Source organism: Schistocerca serialis, chromosome 5 (genome assembly GCF_023864345.2).
Source record: "Schistocerca serialis cubense isolate TAMUIC-IGC-003099 chromosome 5, iqSchSeri2.2, whole genome shotgun sequence".
NCBI classification, from domain to species: domain Eukaryota; kingdom Metazoa; phylum Arthropoda; class Insecta; order Orthoptera; family Acrididae; genus Schistocerca; species Schistocerca serialis.
In genome coordinates this window covers 217595787-217615156 of record NC_064642.1, presented here as the reverse complement: position 1 = coordinate 217615156, position 19370 = coordinate 217595787, and the positions used below count along the sequence as shown (strand labels likewise).

The window sequence follows — 19370 nt, the reverse complement described above, 5'->3', positions numbered from 1 at the left end:
TCCCTCTGTTTCCTCTGCCCTCTCCCCCTCCCTCTGTCCCCTCTGCCCACTCTCCCTCCCTCTGTTTCCTCTGCCCACTCTCCCTCCCTCTGTCCCCTCTGCCCTCTCCCCCTCCCTCTGTCCCCTCTGCCCACTCCCCCTCCCTCTGTTTCCTCTGCCCACTCCCCTCCCTCTTACCCGCACTTCCCCCTCTTCCTCCCTCTCCCCCATGGATCATGCAGACTCAAATTATGGACCCCAGTGAGGACAGCGTCAGGTCATACTTGCTACATGTTCCTGTGCTGATGATGGTGATCAGCAACAGAGTTTGTCCTCACTGAGTGATGAACAGCAACAGTGTGCCTACACATGTGATGTCAACTTACTCAAAGCTGGTGTGAAGCCATAAAACCTGATGTAGATTGTGTAGAAAAATAGTACATGTAAAAGAAACTGTTAACAATATGATTACGTTCTAAGAAAAATTTGTGGGGCACTATTTATTGAACAGCCTTCGTATACATCTCTATTCAATTTCTTAATGGTTTTTATTGTGTTTTCAGATTGCAGTGAATGGTGTACATTTCACAGAGTACATACACCGCACACCGTATGAGAGAGTTACCCACCTACAAATCCACCAGGACGTCCAGCTCAGCCTGATACAGTGGGAGGGTGGCAGCATCTCGGCAGGTGCTCCATTGACCCCAGGCTTCGTGATCCCACCACCAGGTGGCGGCCCACCACCACCCTACCCCGGGCACAGTGGTCATCCAGGCTACCCCGGGTATGTCGCTCCTCCTGGCCATCTGCCACAACCACCCGCATATCCTGGTCCCCCCCCTGGCTATGCCCCTCCTCCACCAGGCTGCCCACCACCACCACCTGGATATTCGGTAAGGCTTATTTGTTTTTGTAATGTCATTTACCAGACTGTTTTGTGTTTCGTGTTTCTATGTTTTGTGTGTGTGTGTGTGTGTGTGTGTGTGTGTATTTTGTTTATGATAGCACATATATTTGCAGGATTTCATAGAGACAAGGAATTGGGAAAAGTATACTGGGTTTCACTTGTCAAAGAAAAGCACAGTAATAATAATAATAATAATAATAATAATGCAAAAACTGATATATCAACTGTGGTCAAACTGTCAAAATGTAGAACACCTGACTTGACTTAAATAAAACAAGAAAATGTTAATTCAAATGAAAAATCATTTTCTACTACTTTTTATAGTACATTATTCCTAAGAAATCTGTAGAAACAGAATATATACTAGCGTATCATGTGAAACTTTGATCATTTCATAAAAGCAAAATTGCCATCTTTATTATGTCTGGGTAAATTGTAAATCTTACATTCATTGCCAGGGGATAGGAAGATTTTGTCTCCACATTCTAAGGAACTAAACTCACTAAACTTTTATTTCTATTTAAATCTACCATGTAACAAATCCTGGTGTTGGATACTGAAGTGTCTTTGTGCTCATATTCTGGAAGGCTCTAAATTCTTGTGCCATACTCCAGTAATACTTTAGCATACCCGGGATTCAACGCATCAGCCGTTTGGAGTCTTTATTGATGTTAACCTTGGGCAGTTTATACATTTCACATAAAGAAGTGTTTCATGCAGGATGCTGGTACATTCTCGTCCTGTGTGTTTCCCATGATTGTTGTACTATGGAGAAATGTAGATACTGTGCTCTAACATGGAGATAAAGCATTTCCAGAACCATCTCCATGTAGCACATTTTCTTCTTTCACTTATTAGCAATTTGTCCTTAATGTTATCTTTTTGTTACACCCTGTATATCGCATTTTTTGCTGCTAAATCCTTGAGTTCTGAAACTGTTCCATTGTTTGCCTGTAAACTTTTTCACAGACATGGTATACTGCTGATGTTAGAACAAAATCAATCTCTCTCTCTCTCTCTCTCTCTCTCTCTCTCTCTCTCTCTCTCTCATAAAAGCAAAATTGTGTGTGTGTGAGAGAGAGATAGAGTGACCCAGCCTTTCAAACAGAACTGCAGACCATCGAACATATTGCTTCCAGCAGTAGCAAAGAAAACCTCATGCAAAATCCCGTATATTGACATTGTTTCAGACAGCCACACAAAAAAGTTAGTCTCGCAACTACGGACCTGCATTTGGTAATACCAATAGCATATCCGAATTTTTATTCAATTGCAACCGTTGGCTCAGAGTGGTATGTAAAATCACTTGCATGCAGCGTGAAAAAGTTTATATTTGTCAGTCAGGCAGAATTGTGGCAGTTAAGCTATGTGAACATGAGAGAAGCTTGAGATTATGGAAGAAATTTTCAAGTTTTGCTGATAATCATTTAGCAGAAAACCAATCATGTAAAGTAGAATGTGAAGTTTTACACTCTGTTTAAAAAGCAGTAACTTACCCTAGTAGAAATACAGGAAATCAACAAACACTTGACACAGAATGCCAGTGTAGTATGTTATATTCAGACTAAATTCATCTGATTCCCCATCTGTTTTTAAATTTACCTCCACATAAAAATTTTGTTTATGCACTCTCCTCCCCCAGTCAATGCAGTTATTTGTATAGGACAAAAAATGTAAAGTATTCCTTTGTAAAAACTCTGCCCTTTTTCTATCTTCTGTACAGATAATATCTGTGTAAGTTGCACCTCTCGCTTATCTTTGTTTGCAACATTCAGGTGTCATCTGAAGGATGCCAGAGAAGCCGAAAGTCGGTTTGTGATCAGATAAATATAATTTTTCAGAACATTACAAAGTGTTTTCCTTTTTAATATTAATACTGTTTCATGTTCTGCTGGTCACTAGTGGAAAATTTAGTTAACGTTAAATATTCCATTGTAACCACTGAATTGAAAACAACCCCCTTAATAATAAGTTAATGGAAAATGTTGCCAGTGTAGCATTTTGGCAATTTCTAATGGATGTAATACACTATGTGACCAAATGTTTCCGGACACCCCAAAAAACATACGTTTTTCATATTAGGTGAATTGTGCTGCCACCTACTGCCAGATACTCCATATCAGCGACCTCAGTAGTCATTAGACATTGTGAGAGAGCAGAATGAGGTGCTCTGCAGAACTCACAGACTTTGAACGTGATCAAGTGATTGGGTGTCACTTTTGTCATATGTCTGTATGTGATATTTCCGCACTGCTAAACTTCCACACGTCCACTGTATCCAATATGGTAGTGAAATGGAAATGTGAAGGGACACGTACAGCACAAAAGCATACAGGCACACCTCGTCTGTTGACCGACAATGACTGCCGACAGTTGAAGAGGGTTGTAATGTCTAATAGGCAGACATCTATCCAGACCATCACACAGGAGTTCCAAACTGTGTCAGGATCCACTGCAAGTACTATGACAGTTAGGCGGGTGGTGAGAAAACTTGAATTTCATGGTCGAGCGGCTGCTCATAAGCCACACAATGCCAGTAAATGCCAAACAACGCCTCACTTGGTGTAAGGAGCGTAAACACTGGGCGATTGAACAGTGGAAAAACGTTTTGTGTAGTGACAAATCACGGTACACAATGTTGCGATCTGATGGCAGAGTGTGGATACGGCGGATGCCTGGTGAACGTCATCTGCCAGTGTGTGTAGTGCCAACAGTAAAATTTGGAGGCAGTGGTTATATGTGATTTATTCATCTCATTACGTACCATTTTCAAAGCATTTGATTTGATGTACAGGAGACATGTCAAGGTTTACAAAAAGGAAACTTTTTTCACTTTTGTAAGAGAAATACAGAAGTTTAAATTACATTTTACATTTCTAAGTTACAGCTACACAAGTACATAAAATAATACACGTAATGAAATCGCTGTGTTCATACTGTGAAGCTGTCCTCAATGAATTCTTCAACAGAATAATAACACTTTTCCACCAGAAGAGTAAAGAGCAATCTTCTCAGTGAACCAAGCTCCATCTTAAGTATATTACTGCCTTTTATTTTATTGAAAATTTTTAATCCCATATACTCTGTCATTTGGGCATAAAGTTTTTAAAGATGTGTTGGAAGTTTGAAATTTTTTCTGTGGTGAGTGCTGTAGTTGTGGTCAAAACGGAAAGTGTCTAGTGTATGTTGATTTTTATATAAGAACATCACCACCTCATATATGTAAATTGAGTGGATATACAGTATTTTTAAATTTTTTAACAGTGGTTGACAGGATTCCCGTTTTTTGCAACACACATTTCAAATTACTTTCTTTTGTAATACTGGGAGCCCAGTGACATTTGCTGAATTTCCCCAGAAGATTATGCCATAACGAATAACTGACTCAAAGTAGCAGTGATAAACTATCTTTATGGTATCCATGTTTGTGGCACCTGACAAAATACACATTGCAAATGCCAAGCTGTTCAGTTTCTTTGCTAAGTAATCTATGTGTACCTTCCAATTTAATTTTTTATCAAGATTTAGGCCTAAGAACTTAACATGGTTTGCTTCTGTGATACCCTGATCATTGCAAGTTATCTTTATTTCAGTTCTGTCTACTGATTCAGCTTCAGATTGCATCATTTTGGTTTTAGTTACATTTAGTTTTAATCTATTTTGATGGAACCAAGATACGAGTTTTTCTAAAGTATATTTGGCTTTTTCTGGAATACTTTTAGATATTTCATTTTCAATTAGAACTGATGTATCATCAGCAAATAAGAATGAATGAACATCAATAGCAAGTGGTAGGTCATTTATGTAAAAAAGAAACAGATAGGTACCCAATATCAAACCTTGTGGGACTCCTTGGAACCAATTATTCCTCAAGCTGGAAAACAGTTTCCCCATTTGGAGTTAAAATTACTCTTTGTTTCCTATCTGACAGGCAATAGCTAAACTATTTACATCTGTAATTTGTGGAGGAGTAATGCATGGTTCACTGAATTGAAAGCTTTAGTTAGATCATAGAATATTCCTGTGACCTTTCTACCCTTATCTAATGTGGAGCATATTTTTTGGATAAACTCATTTATAGCATTCAAAGTGCTTTTACCCTGTTGGAATCCAAACTGGTTTTTAAAAATTATGTCATTTACAGTAAGAAATATATTAATTTGTTTTGCTGCAATATTTTCACACACTCTAGAGAAGACCGGCAAAAGAGGGATGGTGTGGTAATTCCCCATATCTTCTGTTGATCATTTTTTGAATAGAGGTTTGATCTCAGCATATTTAAATACATTTGGAAAGCATCCATGTTAAAAAGATTGATTTATAATAATTAACAGTGGTTGAGAAATAACATCATACACACACTTGATTACAGATGTGGTTATTTCATCCCACCCATGTGAGGTTTTGTTTTTTAGAGGCAATATTTTCTTTTCCACATCCCATTGGGTGATTTTTTCAAATTGTTTAAATGATGTGTTCTGGCCGTTTTCCAAATTTGTGATGCTGTGATAGAATGTCATATCCACATCTGATCTTACTACATTTAGGAAGAATTCATTGAAACAACTTGACATCTGAACAGGGTTTAGGTTTACTATAATTTCATTTTCATGTCTAATTTTCAAAATCTCATGAATTTTTACTTTGGCTCCTAATTCAGACTGAACAGCTGACCACACTGCTTTTATCTTATTTCTGTGTTGTCGTATGAATTTATTATTTGCCATTTTTTTAGCTGCATCTGCAACTCTCCTAAGTACAGCTTTACACTGTTTGACATAAGTAACAAAATGTGGATTTCTGTTTGATTTTAACTCATTGTGGAGCTCTCTCTTTCTGGCACTAGAAATTTTTATTCCTGTTGTAATCCATTTTAGTTTACCATTTACTTTCTTCTGCTTAGATCTACGAGGAAATGATTCATTAAATACCTCTAAGAAATAATTTAAGAATTTGTCATAGTTTATCAAGCTTGAACTATTGTGGTCAGCAGGCCAGCTTATTATACTTAATTTTCTGCGGAATAAATCCATTTTACTTTTACTGAGATCCCTTTTTATACAGGGTGGTCCATTGATAGTGACCAGGCCAAATATCTCAAGAAATAAGCATCAAACGAAAAAACTACAAAGAACGAAACTCGTTTACCTTGAAGGGGGAAACCAGAGGGCGCTATGGTTGGTCCGCTAGATGGCGCTGCCATAGGTCAAACGGATATCAACTGCATTTTTTTTTAATAGGAACCTCCATTTTTTTATCACATATTCGTGTAGTACGTAACGATATGTGAATGTTTTAGCTGGACCACTTTCTTCGCTTTGTGATAGATGGCGCTGTAATAGTCACAAATGTATAAGTACGTGGTATCATGTAACATTCCGCCAGTGTGGACTGTAATTGCTTCGTGATACATTACCCATGTTAAAATGAACCATTTACCAGTTGCGGAAAAGGTCGATATCAAATTGCCCAATGGACATGTGTTATGTATGCTGCTCGGTATCCTGGACGACATCATTCAAGTGTTCGGACCGTTCGCCCGATAGTTACATTATTTAAGGAAACTGGAAGTATTCAGCCACATGTGAAACGTCAACCACGACCTGCAACTAATGATGATGCCCAAGTAGGTCTTTTAGCTGCTGTCGCGGCTAATCCGCACATCAGTAGCAGACAAATTGCGTGAGAATCGGAAATATCAAAAATGTTGGTGTTGAGAATGCTACATCAACATCGATTGCACCTGTACCATATTTCTATGCACCAGGAATTGCATGGTGACTACTTTGAACGTCGTGTACAGCTCTGCCACTTGGCACAAGAGAAATTACAGGATGATGACAGATTTTTTGCACGCGTTCTATTTAGCGACGAAGCATCATTCACCAACAGCTTTAACGTAAACCAGCATATATGCACTATTGGGCAACAGAAAATCCACAATGGCTGTGGCAAGTGGAACATCAGCGACCTTGGTTGGTTAATGTATGGTGCGGCATTATGGGAGGAAGGATAATTGGCCCTCATTTTACCGATGGCAATCTAAATGGTGCAATGTATGCTGATTTCTACGTACGTAATGTTCTACCAATGTTACTACAAGATGTTTCACTGCATGACAGAATGACGATGTACTTCCAACATGATGGATGTTCAGCACATAGCTCGCGTGTGGTTGAAGCAGTATTGAATAGCGTATTTCATGACAGGTGGAATGGTCGTCGAAATACCATGCCATGGCCCGCACGTTCACCGGATCCGACGTCCCCGGATTTCTTTCTGTGGGGAAAGCTGAAGGATATTTGCTTTCGTGATCCACCGACAACGCCTGACAACATGCGTCAGCGCATTGTCAATGCATGTGCGAACTTTATGGAGGGCGAACTACTCGCTGTTGAGAGGAATGTCATTACAAGTATTGCCAAATGCATTGAGGTTAATGGACATCATTTTGAGCATTTCTTGCATTAATGTGGTATTTACAGGTAATCACGCTGTAACAGCATGCGTTCTCAGAAATGATAAATTCACAAAGGTACATGTATCACATTGGAACAACCGAAATAAAATGTTCAAACGTACCTACGTTCTGTATTTTAATTTAAAAAACTTACCTGTTACCAACTGTTCATCTAGAATTGTGAGCCATATGTTTGTGACTATTTCAGTGACATCTATCACAAAGCGGAAAAAGTGGTCCAGCTAAAACATTCATATTTCTTTACGTACTACATGAATATGTAATAAAAAAATGAGGGTTCCTATTTTTTAAAAACGCAGTTGATATCCATTTGACCTATGGCAGCACCACCTAGTGAGTCAACCATAGTGCCATTTGGTTTCTCACTTCAAGCTAGACAAGTTTCATTCTTCGTAGTTTTTTCGTTTGACGCTTATTTCGTGAGATATTTGGCCCAGTCACGATCAATGGACCACCCTGTATACACTTCTGGAGGCTTTAGGTTATTAGGCTTTTGGGAGCTCAATAAACAGAGCTGAGTGATCTGAAATACCCAAGTTTGTGCTTATTTCCATTGTCAAATTTGTAATTGGTAATAATATTATCAATGCAGTCGCTGATCTGCTGTTTTCCCTAGTGCCTTCAGAAAAGTTTAGCTTGAAACCAGATTTCTGAATTAAGTCACAAAATTTTGCGTAATCATTACTTTCAGTTAAGACATTTAAGTTGAAGTCTGCTGCTTCAACAACTTTTTTCTTACTTTCTTCCTGGAGTTTTTCTTGGAGGCATTCGAAATTGGCTAAGAACACTTTTGTTACCGCACATCCAAGAATTCTGTAGATTGCTATAACCAGTGTGTTCAGATCACTTAAGTCTACAGAGTAACTTTCAAACACGCTCTCTTCATTTAAATAATTAAAACTGGTTCTTACTTTATAACTTACAGAAGAATTGATAAGAATGCAGGAACCTCCACGAGATTTGCTTATTCTACAAAAGCTAGCAGCTACCTTAAAATTATTAATAATCTTTAATACTTTTATACAATCTTCTGTTGACCAGTGTTTGTTTAGGCAGGTTATTTTAATATTTACAGATTCCAAAATCAGAATTTTTAGTTCGGTGATTTTTAAGTATTTACGATTTGGTAGTTCTGCCCCTAAGCCACTTATATTCCAGTGCATCAATAGATAATTTTTGTTTTTGGTTATTTCATGTGCATCCTTTGTTGGGTACCTAAACTTTTTATTTTCAGTTTGAGTCATTTCTTTGTTACCCCTGTCAGAATAATTAGTTTCCCTTGCTTCTTAGGATTTTACACACATCTGTGAACATTTTACTATGGTTCACAGAGCCTAATCTATTCAAGTACAGGCCATCTTTCCCCAGACACTTATCATTTAAGAACTTGTTTGGGCCAATGAATACTGCACCAAGTCTGTTGCACTCTTCCCTAATATTACATTTATCCTGTTGATGTAAGTATCACTTACCAATCTTCAGCGAATAATTCCACTAATTACCAGCCTGGATGTTGGGTATACAGTTTTCGCTGATCTAATCAGATTCCATGTCTCATTCATGATTTCTTCCTCACTGTTACTGTGGATGGAGTTTTGTACCCACATGGACTCAGACACCTCTGTAATCGTCGGTACTTAAAGTTTTGTTACCAGTTTCACCCGTGTTTCTTTTCATGCACAATACATTCTTAAAATGTTTGTCGAGTCGATGCAATCGAATTCCAGGTCGAACATTGATCTTACAGAAAATCATTAACAGAAAATCATTTTTGTCATCTTCTTTGTTCGTTGCACTTTTACATTTGTCCTTATTATAGGAAACCATTTTCCATTTATACTTGTCACTTGTTTCACTGACGGAGTTCTCTGTCATATTATTTGCTGTATTACACATCAGCGGATTTTTGCCACTTTGTTCAGTAATGGGCTGATTCCTACACACACAGGATTTTCTTTCAGTAACTAGTTCAAAATTTTCTTGTTTCAATGCTAAAATTTCTGCCTTCAGCACTTCAATGTCGCTTTAAAGCAATTTAATAATTTCTTCTTTTGAGTTCACAGTACTTGCGAGTTCAGCCGTCTCAACATGTAAACAATGTGGACACAACCATGGAAAATGGTCTTTTTGAGTTTTAAATTCCATTATTCACATTTTTCGTGAAGCCAATAGTTACATTTCACACAAAAGATGCCTTTCATGACACATTTTGAACATTCCGTACATGATGAACTATTTAATTTAACCTTTTTTGAGGACCGAGATGTGTCACAGCACTCTTCTATCAGCACCATCTTGGAAAAGTTATGGTGTGGTTATGTTTTCATGGAGGGGGCTTGCACCCCTTGTTGTTTTGCATGGCACTATTACAGCACAGGCCTACATTTATGTTTTAAGCATCTTCTTGCTTCCCACTGTTGAAGAGCAATTTGTGGATTGTAATCGCATCTTTCAACACCATCGATCACCTGTTCACAATGAGGGCCTGTGGCGGAGCGGTTACATAACAATAACATCCCTGTAATGGACTGGCCTGCATAAAGTCCTGACCTGAATCCTATAGAACACCTTTAGGGTGTTTTGGAATGTCGACTTCGTGCCAGGCCTCACCAACTGATATCAGTACCTCTCCTCAGTGCAGCACTGTGTGAAGAATGGGCTGCCATTCCCCAAGAAACCTTCAAGCACCTGATTAAACATATACCTGCAAGAGTGGAAGCTGTCATCAAGGCTAAGGGTGGGCCTGCAACATATCGAATTCCAGCATTACCGATGGAGGACGCCACGAACTTGTAAGTCATTTTCAGCCAGTGTCCGGATACTTTTGATCACATAGTGTATATATATAAAATTAACTATGTGATAGGGGTAGAATAATTGCATTTGAAAGTAGTTCCAACTTGCTACATTTTAAAGGGAGACCTAGTGAAACATGGCATGGTCAGTGTAGATTTTTGTTTTGGTAATCTACCTACAACATGTTATTAGTTATATATCAGGCACTTAGGCATAAAATATAATGGTTTACTTGCCAGCTCAGCATATGCTTTTATTAATTTTTCTGCTGTTGTTATGAGAGCTCACAAAAGTAAGGACCACATCGACATGTCCAAACATGCCTGGCATCTTCATAAAATGTGACTAAAATGAAATACCAAAGCAAATATGGGTCAATTCTGTGCGGAATTTGGTAGAATACGTTAAGACATGTTCGCATTCACTGCACGTGGTGGGTTTTCTGGAACCAGTCCATCTGCTCATAGATCTCGTCATCCTACACAAAACAGTTATTTGTCAAACAAAGGTGTTGGAATATGACACACAAATTCCTTGAAATATTTTACTAGCACATTTGTGATCAGTGAAACAATACTGCAACATTTAATCATACCATTCCAAGACTAGTATTAATTTCTTGATTCTATCAGTGAAGTACAGTAAAGCATTGCCATATAAAGCAATATTTGTGACTTTTAGTTGTAAGAATGAGACTAAGGTTCAACTGTGTAAATGTCACTGACTAACAATCAATTTTGATATCAATTTCGAAAATGAATGTAGTTAATAAATTCCATATGTTGCACAATACTAAACTTGGACCAACGGAACCAGGTTCATTGTTGATGTAAATTAACACAAGGCATTCTTGCTAACATGGTAAACCATCTATAGAATTGATTATCATGCAGATAGTAATCGTACATTGTGGATCCGCAGTATTAAATGTTTTACCTAGTAAAGATTGAGGAAAATAAGTGGAAAAAGCTTTTTAAACTCTTTCGGGTAATTTCTCCAAAGCCGAAAAACATCCAAATATTCAGTTAGCCATAAGCTAAATGAAAGAAACATTTCTGAGCACTTGAGGCTCATGAACACAGAACTCTGCTTGCCACAGTGGACACCATGATAGTAAAGTGATGTATTCAGGCAGAGTTGTTTCAATATGTAGTGTTATTATAATTACCTTTATAAGCAACACACATTTTGGCAGCTGATAATTCATTATCACCTTGCATTGGTTTATTATAGATCACTGGGCATGGATTAAGACATCTTTCTGTGTGGGCAAAAGTTTCAATAGCTCACAGAATTTGAAGACACTGTTATGCGACACTGAAGAAATGACTGATACAGAGAGTGGCAGAGGTATCATTTGCATTGTTTGCTTCGATAGAGTTGTTATCAACTGAAACATTGGTTTGACCAACACAGTATTTTGCAGGGCATGGTTCTTGCCTTCCTTAGACCTGTGAACAGACTGAACCAGAATCCATATCCATGGGAACCTATAGTTAAACATTGATTTTGAACCACAGTGGAATTCAGCATTCAGCTGTCAAACATTGTCCAAGGCAAAATAAGTGACAATTATTGCAATGATAATAATAAATCATAGGACTGATTGGGAATGAAAGCCAGTACTCTGAAACCGTAAAGCAGTACTTAACCACTAATAATAATACTTTTGTGTGGCTTAGCAGTTTGGTGTAATTCTTTCAATTGGATGCCACTTCAGCAACATGCATGTCCTAATGTACTCCAGTAATCCTGCTGAGAAAAGGGGACCTCCAGTTTAATGTGCAATCCGAGCTGTATATTATTCCCGGTAAATCTTCACAGTAGCCATTAGTCAATTAAAATGATGTTACTAATCAACTTATTTGTACTTTTTATTTCTGTTCATCAATGCGCATACGGTTATCGTAGTAGTTTAAGCACATAGTTGGTAGTTAATGTAGTACAAATTGGGCTAGCGTATGATAGTGCGCACCCCCTCCCACACCACAGCACTACCAAAAATTTTGGTTGTGGTGACGCTTATCAATTGTGTAGGTTTCCTTGGAAGGTGATAATTCGATTATGAGTTGGCAAAACAAACAAATATAAATGTGAAATAAGGCTTATGGTAACAGATTGATCTGATGTCTAGATTTGAAGAACATTTAACACACTTTGCTATGTTTTACACATTTTTTTGCTACAATAATAAAACTTAAGTACAAATTCAGAAAACATATGTTAGGTAATAGACAAGTTTCTGAAGAATATTTTGATGCACGTTAAGCACATTAAGTACTTATAGCGTACATAAACAATGAAAAAAATGCAAAGGGGTGGGAGTCGTTCGCTGTGGAATGTTTACCATAAATTGTGTAGTTATTGTTTTGAAATCTAGAGAACATTTTTGTAAAATATTTTCAGCCAGGATTTGCTGCTGCTGGACTCAATATACTGTACTTAACTCTTCATTGCAAGTAGCTTAAATTTCTCTTGCTTATTCAGATGCTAAGTGTACATGAACTGCCTTTAAAATTTTCCACATTAATTACAAATAAGCTCAAATTCTTATGGGAACAATTGAGCACTGTTTCAACAAAACTAAACAAATTTTCTTATTTTTAAAATGCATTCTCTAATGGATTCTAGTACATTAATACAAGCCTCTCACAGTGGGGGGGAAAAAACATGACAAAACTGAATATTTGCCAAATTAAAATGTGCCTGAATATAGCTAATTTTCACATAACCCAATATCTTCATTGTTTCAGGATGCTACAAAACTTGACTAGTCCTTATACACTACATGGTTGAAACTTGGAACATAAAATTTAAAAGTTAAATTTAATAGCCTTTACACTTGCCTGTGTTAATTGTCAGGCAGTCGCACAACATCCTCAAAGATAAGCCAACTCTTCCCAAGCTTTTGTTGGGCACAGTATACATTGTTCTGCTTAATTCTCCTTTATGTTCAGCCACTGTTTTGCTGAAAGATTGGTAGCTGCTGCAGTAAGCTCTTGTTGGAAATTCATTAATAGGTTGTTAGAAGATTCAGAATATTCCAGAACAGTTCAGAAGGTGAAAAGCAGATAAAGCAGGATTCATCAACATCAAAAGAATGAGAAGTGCATGATTGCACCCGCAGATGAAGATCTGAATAAAATCTGTAACCGTATTGAAACAACGTGCAAAGCAGGACATTTGTGTTTCAGTGGTCTTATTTGTTTTAGAGAGAGGCTGTATATGAATAAAATAAAAGTTGAACATGATGATTTTTTACTATGATTACTGTAGATTCATTAGACTTTTTCTGGCAAATAAATATGCACTAATTGGAAATGACTTTAATCCATGTTAGGCACCCCAAAGAAGAGTTAAATGAGTTGTCTGTCTTGTGTTAAACTTTTGAGGACTGAAAAAGCATGAAATTTTTAGATTTTCTTTTTCAGTTTTTTACTTGTAACCTTAAAACAATACATCCTGCAGAAAATTTCCAAGACACCAGAATGAAAGAGCATAAAATTTTGAATAGAATGATCTACGTAAGAGTTAAAATTGGTTCAGCTGTTTTACCACTATTGATCATCAATGATCAGCACTTTTTATTGTTCTAACCTTTAATCACTAATCAATTGTGTGGATATACAAACATAGAAACAATAGCTGGTTACATGCTCCCAACTCCGTATCGGTCATTCGACTGCCGTGCCGTGATATGCGGCCGGTGCCGTTCGTATCTAAGTGGCGCTCCCGCGCACACCCAAATAACGGAGCGCCTCTATCGCCGTTTGCGCGTACTGACATGGCGGCACTGTTAAAATGTCATGTCACTGTCACAACACTTTTACCCCCTTGAAAAAAAAAAATAAGTGCCGAGGAAGGTGCCGGCAAAGTCAGCGTGCACCCGTTCCCATGGCTGTGCCAGATCAGGCCACGGAGAGGGCATTGTACGGGGTGAAGACAGTTGTTGAGCACACTGACCACATGCAGCGACCATATGGGCGATGTCTGAATCAATACCGGGCCAATAAACATGCCTGCGGGCCAGGGACTTGGTCCGAGAAATCCCCCAATGGCCTTCATGCAACAGTTTGAGAACATCTTTGCGAAGAGAGGCTGGCACCACGACCCATGGAGATGCGCCATCCGTGGCCAGAAGAACAACACCATCACGAAAAGACAGACGAAGGCGCAAGGCATGGTAGTTGCGAAGGGGATCCGATGCCCGGCCCTTGGTCCTGTCCGGCCAACCCTGTTGAATAAAACCGATCACCTGACGCAGGACCGGGTCCCGCGCAGTAGCCGACGCGACCTGCGAACCTGTAAGTGGAAAACCCTTGACCGCACGACGTTCTTCCTCTTCAATGTGAAAACAGAGTAGTTCATCTCGATCGAAAACCGGGTCGGGGCCCATCGGCAAACGCGACAACGCGTCAGCGTTGGCGTGCTGGGCCGTGGGGCGATAGTGAATCTCCTAGTGAAAACGAGACAAGTATAAGGCTCAACGTTGCAGGCGGTGAGCTGCCTTATCTGGAAGCGACGCCGATGGGTTGAACAGAGAGACCAGCGGCTTGTGGTCGGTGATGAGGTGAAACTTAGAACCATACAAAAAAAATGCTGAACTTTTTTAGAGCATAAATCATAGCGAGCGCCTCCTTTTCGATTTGAGAATAACGCCGTTGCGCATCGTTGAGGGTCTTGGAAGCATAGTCGATGGGTCGTTCTGACCCATCCTCATACCGATGGGCGAGAACAGCCCCTAGGCCATACTGTGACGCGTCAGTCGCCAGAACCAAGTGCTGACCCAGACGGAATGTGGCAGGACAAGGCGCCGACTGCAAATGAGCCTTCAGGTGGACAAAAGCCTGCTCACACTCGTCGGACCAATGGAAAGGAACGTTTTTGCGTAACAGCTGATGCAGAGGATGAGCTACCGCCACCGTGGATGAAATGAATTTATGATAATAAGCAATCTTGCCTAGAAACGCCTGAAGTTCTTGGACCGTAGACGGCCGGGGTAGAGCGGTAATGGCCGCAACGTGCTGACGTAGAGGACGTATACCCTCACGGGACAAGTGGAAACCAAGATACACAATGGAGGTTTGGAAGAACTGTGACTTGTCCAGATTGCACTTCAACCCAGCCGAATGCAGAACCCGAAACAGTGAACGCAAATTGCGAAGGTGCTCCTCAGTGGAGGCCCCCGTGACAACAGTGTCATCCAGATAGTTTATACAGCCGGGAACGGAAACCGTGAGCTGTTCCAAAAACCACTGAAAAATGGCCGGCGCGCTAGCGACGCCAAACAGTAACCGCTGGTACTGATACAACCCACAAGGAGTGTTGATGACGAGAAATTCCTTGGAAGACGCATCCAACGGCAACTGATGGTACGCCTCCGATAAGTCAAGTTTGGAAAAGAACTGGCCCCCAGCGAGCTTGGTAAATAACTCCTCAGGACGGGGAAGAGGGTAAGTGTCAATGAGGCTCTGAGCGTTGACCGTGGCTTTAAAATCACCACACAATCGCAGACTCCCGTTTGGTTTAGAAGCCACCACGATTGGCGATGCCCATTCGCTGGAGGTAACAGGAAGGAGAATCCCTGTAGCTGTTAACCTGTCTATCTCGGCCTTGACAGGTGCACGCAACGCCACCAGAATAGGGCGTGCCTGGAAAAACTTAGGGCGAGCTGTAGGTTTAAGAGTAATGTGGGCTTCAAAATCCTTGGCATGACCCAGACAAGCAGAGAACACGGACGAGAATTCAGAACACAATCCATCCAGCTGTTGATTCGGGATATCCTCAGATATGAGGTGCACCTCATCATCAATGGAGAACCCGAACAACTGGAAAGCATCATAACCGAATAGGTTTTCAGTGCCTGCATGATTGACCACATAAAATGTGAGGGGCCTAACAACAGACTTGTAGGCAGTGGAAGCATCAAACTGGCCAACGATAGGAATTTTCTGTTTATTATAAGTTCTCATATTTCGCGTAACTGGAGACAAGGGAGGGGAGCCCAACTCCAAATACGTGCGAGAATTAATGAGAGTTATTGCAGAGCCAGTGTCCACTTGCATGCGAATGTCTTTATCCAGAACACGAGCAGTAACAAACAACTTATTTGTTTGAGAAAGCACACAGTTAACATCCATGTCCGATGCCTCGTCCTTGTCAACAGGAACTTTAGGGGACTGACACACAGAAGCAATGTGGCCTTTTTTCCTACATGAATTACATGTGGCCCAACATTTTGGACACACGGCCCTGTCATGCTGTACGAAACAACGTGGACAAGAAGGAAGTGCGGAACGAACCTGCTTCTGTGGTTGCTGTTTTCGCTGCGAGCGTGGTGGCCCAACGCGACGTTGTTGACGCGAGTGAACCGCCGCCACATCGTCGGTCCCCTGGGAAACAGGCAAATTGTCCATGTCGAAAGTGGTCTGTATAGTGCCTACATCACACCACGCGTCTATTTGCGCACTAGCAGCGTGAGACACTTCAAAGGATTGAGCGATGCTTAGAACTTCTGACAACGACGGGTTTGGCAGTTGTAAGACACGTTGCCTAACTTCTTTATCAGGAACAAGCCGTAGAATAGTATCCCTAACCATTGAATCAGCATAAGATTCATGATGAGTGTCTGTGACAAACTGACATTTCCTACTCAGACCGTGTAGTTCCGCCGCCCAAGCCCGGTAAGATTGATGGGGCTGTTTACGACACCGGTAGAACGCCACGCGGGCGGCAACGACGTGGGTGGTTTTTCGGTAATAGTTAGACAATAAGTCACACATTTCTTGGAAGGACAGAGAGGCAGGTTCCCGCAGCAGGGCTAATTGAGATAGCAGCTGATAGATCCGTGGGGAAATCCAAGATAGAAATAACGACTTACACATAGGAGCGTCGACAACGCCGAAAGCCAAGAAGTGTTGCCGCAAACACTTCTCATAATCCTCCCAGTCTTCAGCGGCCTCGTCGTAAGGACGGAACGGAGATGGAGAAGAGGAAGACAGACGATGAGTAAGCAACGTCAACAACGCCTGAATAGCAGCTGTCAGCTGTGTTTGTTGTTCAATGAGCGCTTGCATAAGCTGTTCCATGTCTGCTCCGACACGAACACACAATCCACAATGCAGTAAAAAAAAATATCCGACCTCGTCGCCAAAAAGTGTTCTAACCTTTAATCACTAATCAATTGCGTGGATATACAAACGTAGAAACAATAGCTGGTTACATGCTCCCAACTCCGTATCGGTCATTCGACTGCCGTGCCGTGACATGCGGCCGGCGCCGTTCGTATCTAGGTGGCGCTCCCGCGCACACCCGAGTTGCGGAGCGCCTCTATCGCCGTTTGCGCGTACTGACGTGGCGGCACTGTTAAAATGTCGTGGCACTGTCGCAACATTTATCATGTGAAATAATGCATTACAAACAACCAGTTGTAACAGCACAGCTTTATTCCTCTACTGACTTTGGTTCATAAAACCATCATCACTGAATGGAAAGCTGGACATTGGCGATTTACACACGCGTATCAGTACAATGACACTTCACTATAAACTTGGCTCACAAAGACTTGCCTCTGTCTTGGCTCACACAATATTTGCTAAGCATTACAGAAACTTATGTCAAAAGATCACAATCACACACTTGATATACAGTACAACCACGCCATTATGTTCCCGGAATTAATGATTTCCCACCATTTACGATATTTTTTATTGCTCCTGTCAAATTTGCTATGTTCTCAATGTTAATTCGCACCCAATTTTGCATTCAGATATTTATAATTCTTCTGCAATTTACACTTTATGAAAAAATGTTCGATGAGAAAAACTGATGTAATTGACATAAAATGATGCTGGCATGGTGTTGGCCATGCCAACATAATTTTGTTTACACGAGAAAGACAGGCCATGGCATGTATGTCACAGCACGTGACACTGTTCATCTTAAGAGTGCCAGCAGCCGTCTCCAGCGGGGAGCGAGTAACTATTTCAGATGAGTTTAATAATTCTTGACTGTGTTTTTAAGTGTGTGCAAGTTCTCGATAGCACTTGACAAAATTAAGACCTTTAGTGGGTACCTTTTCAATTAAATATTTATTTCTCATGTGCCCTGCATGGAGCTGAGCATTCGCAAAGTGTGGCTGACAAGCCGACTAGTTTGACATCACAAATTTGTTACAGAGCCCATATATCTCTGTGGATAAATTTCTTGACATCAGGGCGCTCTACTTAGCAGATCTGAACTAGTAAATGGATAAAGCATGGACAATTTGTGCCATATCTCCTGCCGCTGCCAAGCTCTACTCGGTGTGGTGGCTGATGGGAGTAACTAGGTTCATTTGAATAAAGATATCATGACCAATGACAACTGCAGCAACATCATGCAGTTATGTAGTGGTGTATCATGTGTGTAATATGCGTGTGTTTAGAAACAATCGCACCGCCATACACCGCGCGCCAGACACCAGGGGCACTGTATTTTATGTGTGTGTGTTTTGGTTTTGTTATTCTTTGATTATGCTTTTTATTTTCTTGTATCTTCCATGCTGCTAGTTAGTTCGTGCATAGTTAAGAGAGAACTCCAATGTTTTGTTCACTGCATGTTAAATTATTTTCAGTTGCAAGCTCGGAATGATTGAACAAGCCACATATTCCTCACCATCTCCTGTGGCTGTGATCAATAAAGCCAATGTTAATATTCTTGGAGGGTACTTTTGTATAGTGTGGGTTTGTCGTATTAAGTACATGCAGATTATAATGGTCAAATGACAGTCTGCCCAGTCTTATCGACAAAGTGGTGATTTACCTGCATACCTGATTTACCTGCATAGTATCAGTGGATTAATGAGCACTTATAGAACAGATTTCCAAAATGACTGATGTGAACCCCGCTGTGTCACGATTGGTTTTAAGACTAGCACCTTTCTGGCCACACTGTTCAGTTTTGTGGTTTGCGCAGATGGAGGCCAGGTTTTTTCTGTTCTGGAATTTTGACAGGCACTACCTAGTCTGCACTTGTAGTAAGCCAATTAGATCACCAGTACACCACGGAAGTGCAAGATATAATTACCTCGCCACCAGAGGCTAACTCCTGTGACTGGCTTAAAGCAGAATTCATCCGGCAAGTGTCGGCATTGCAAGAAGACCAAATCCATCAGATTCTCACTTAGGAAGGTATTGGATACATAAAGCCTTTGCAGTACTTGTG

The 19370-nt window shown here is 40.4% G+C and overlaps 1 protein-coding gene across 4 annotated transcripts in view; it reads left to right on the top strand.

Moving 5' to 3' along the window:
- The window catches only part of LOC126480991 (galectin-4-like), a 140486-nt gene that overhangs the window by 79799 nt on the left and 41317 nt on the right, over positions 1 to 19370 (top strand). For all 4 annotated transcript variants that reach the window (XM_050104434.1, XM_050104433.1, XM_050104430.1 and 1 more), the window contains exon 5: positions 543 to 875. In XM_050104434.1, the coding sequence (XP_049960391.1) occupies positions 543 to 875 (333 nt within the window). The remainder of the gene's footprint in view (positions 1 to 542; positions 876 to 19370) is intronic.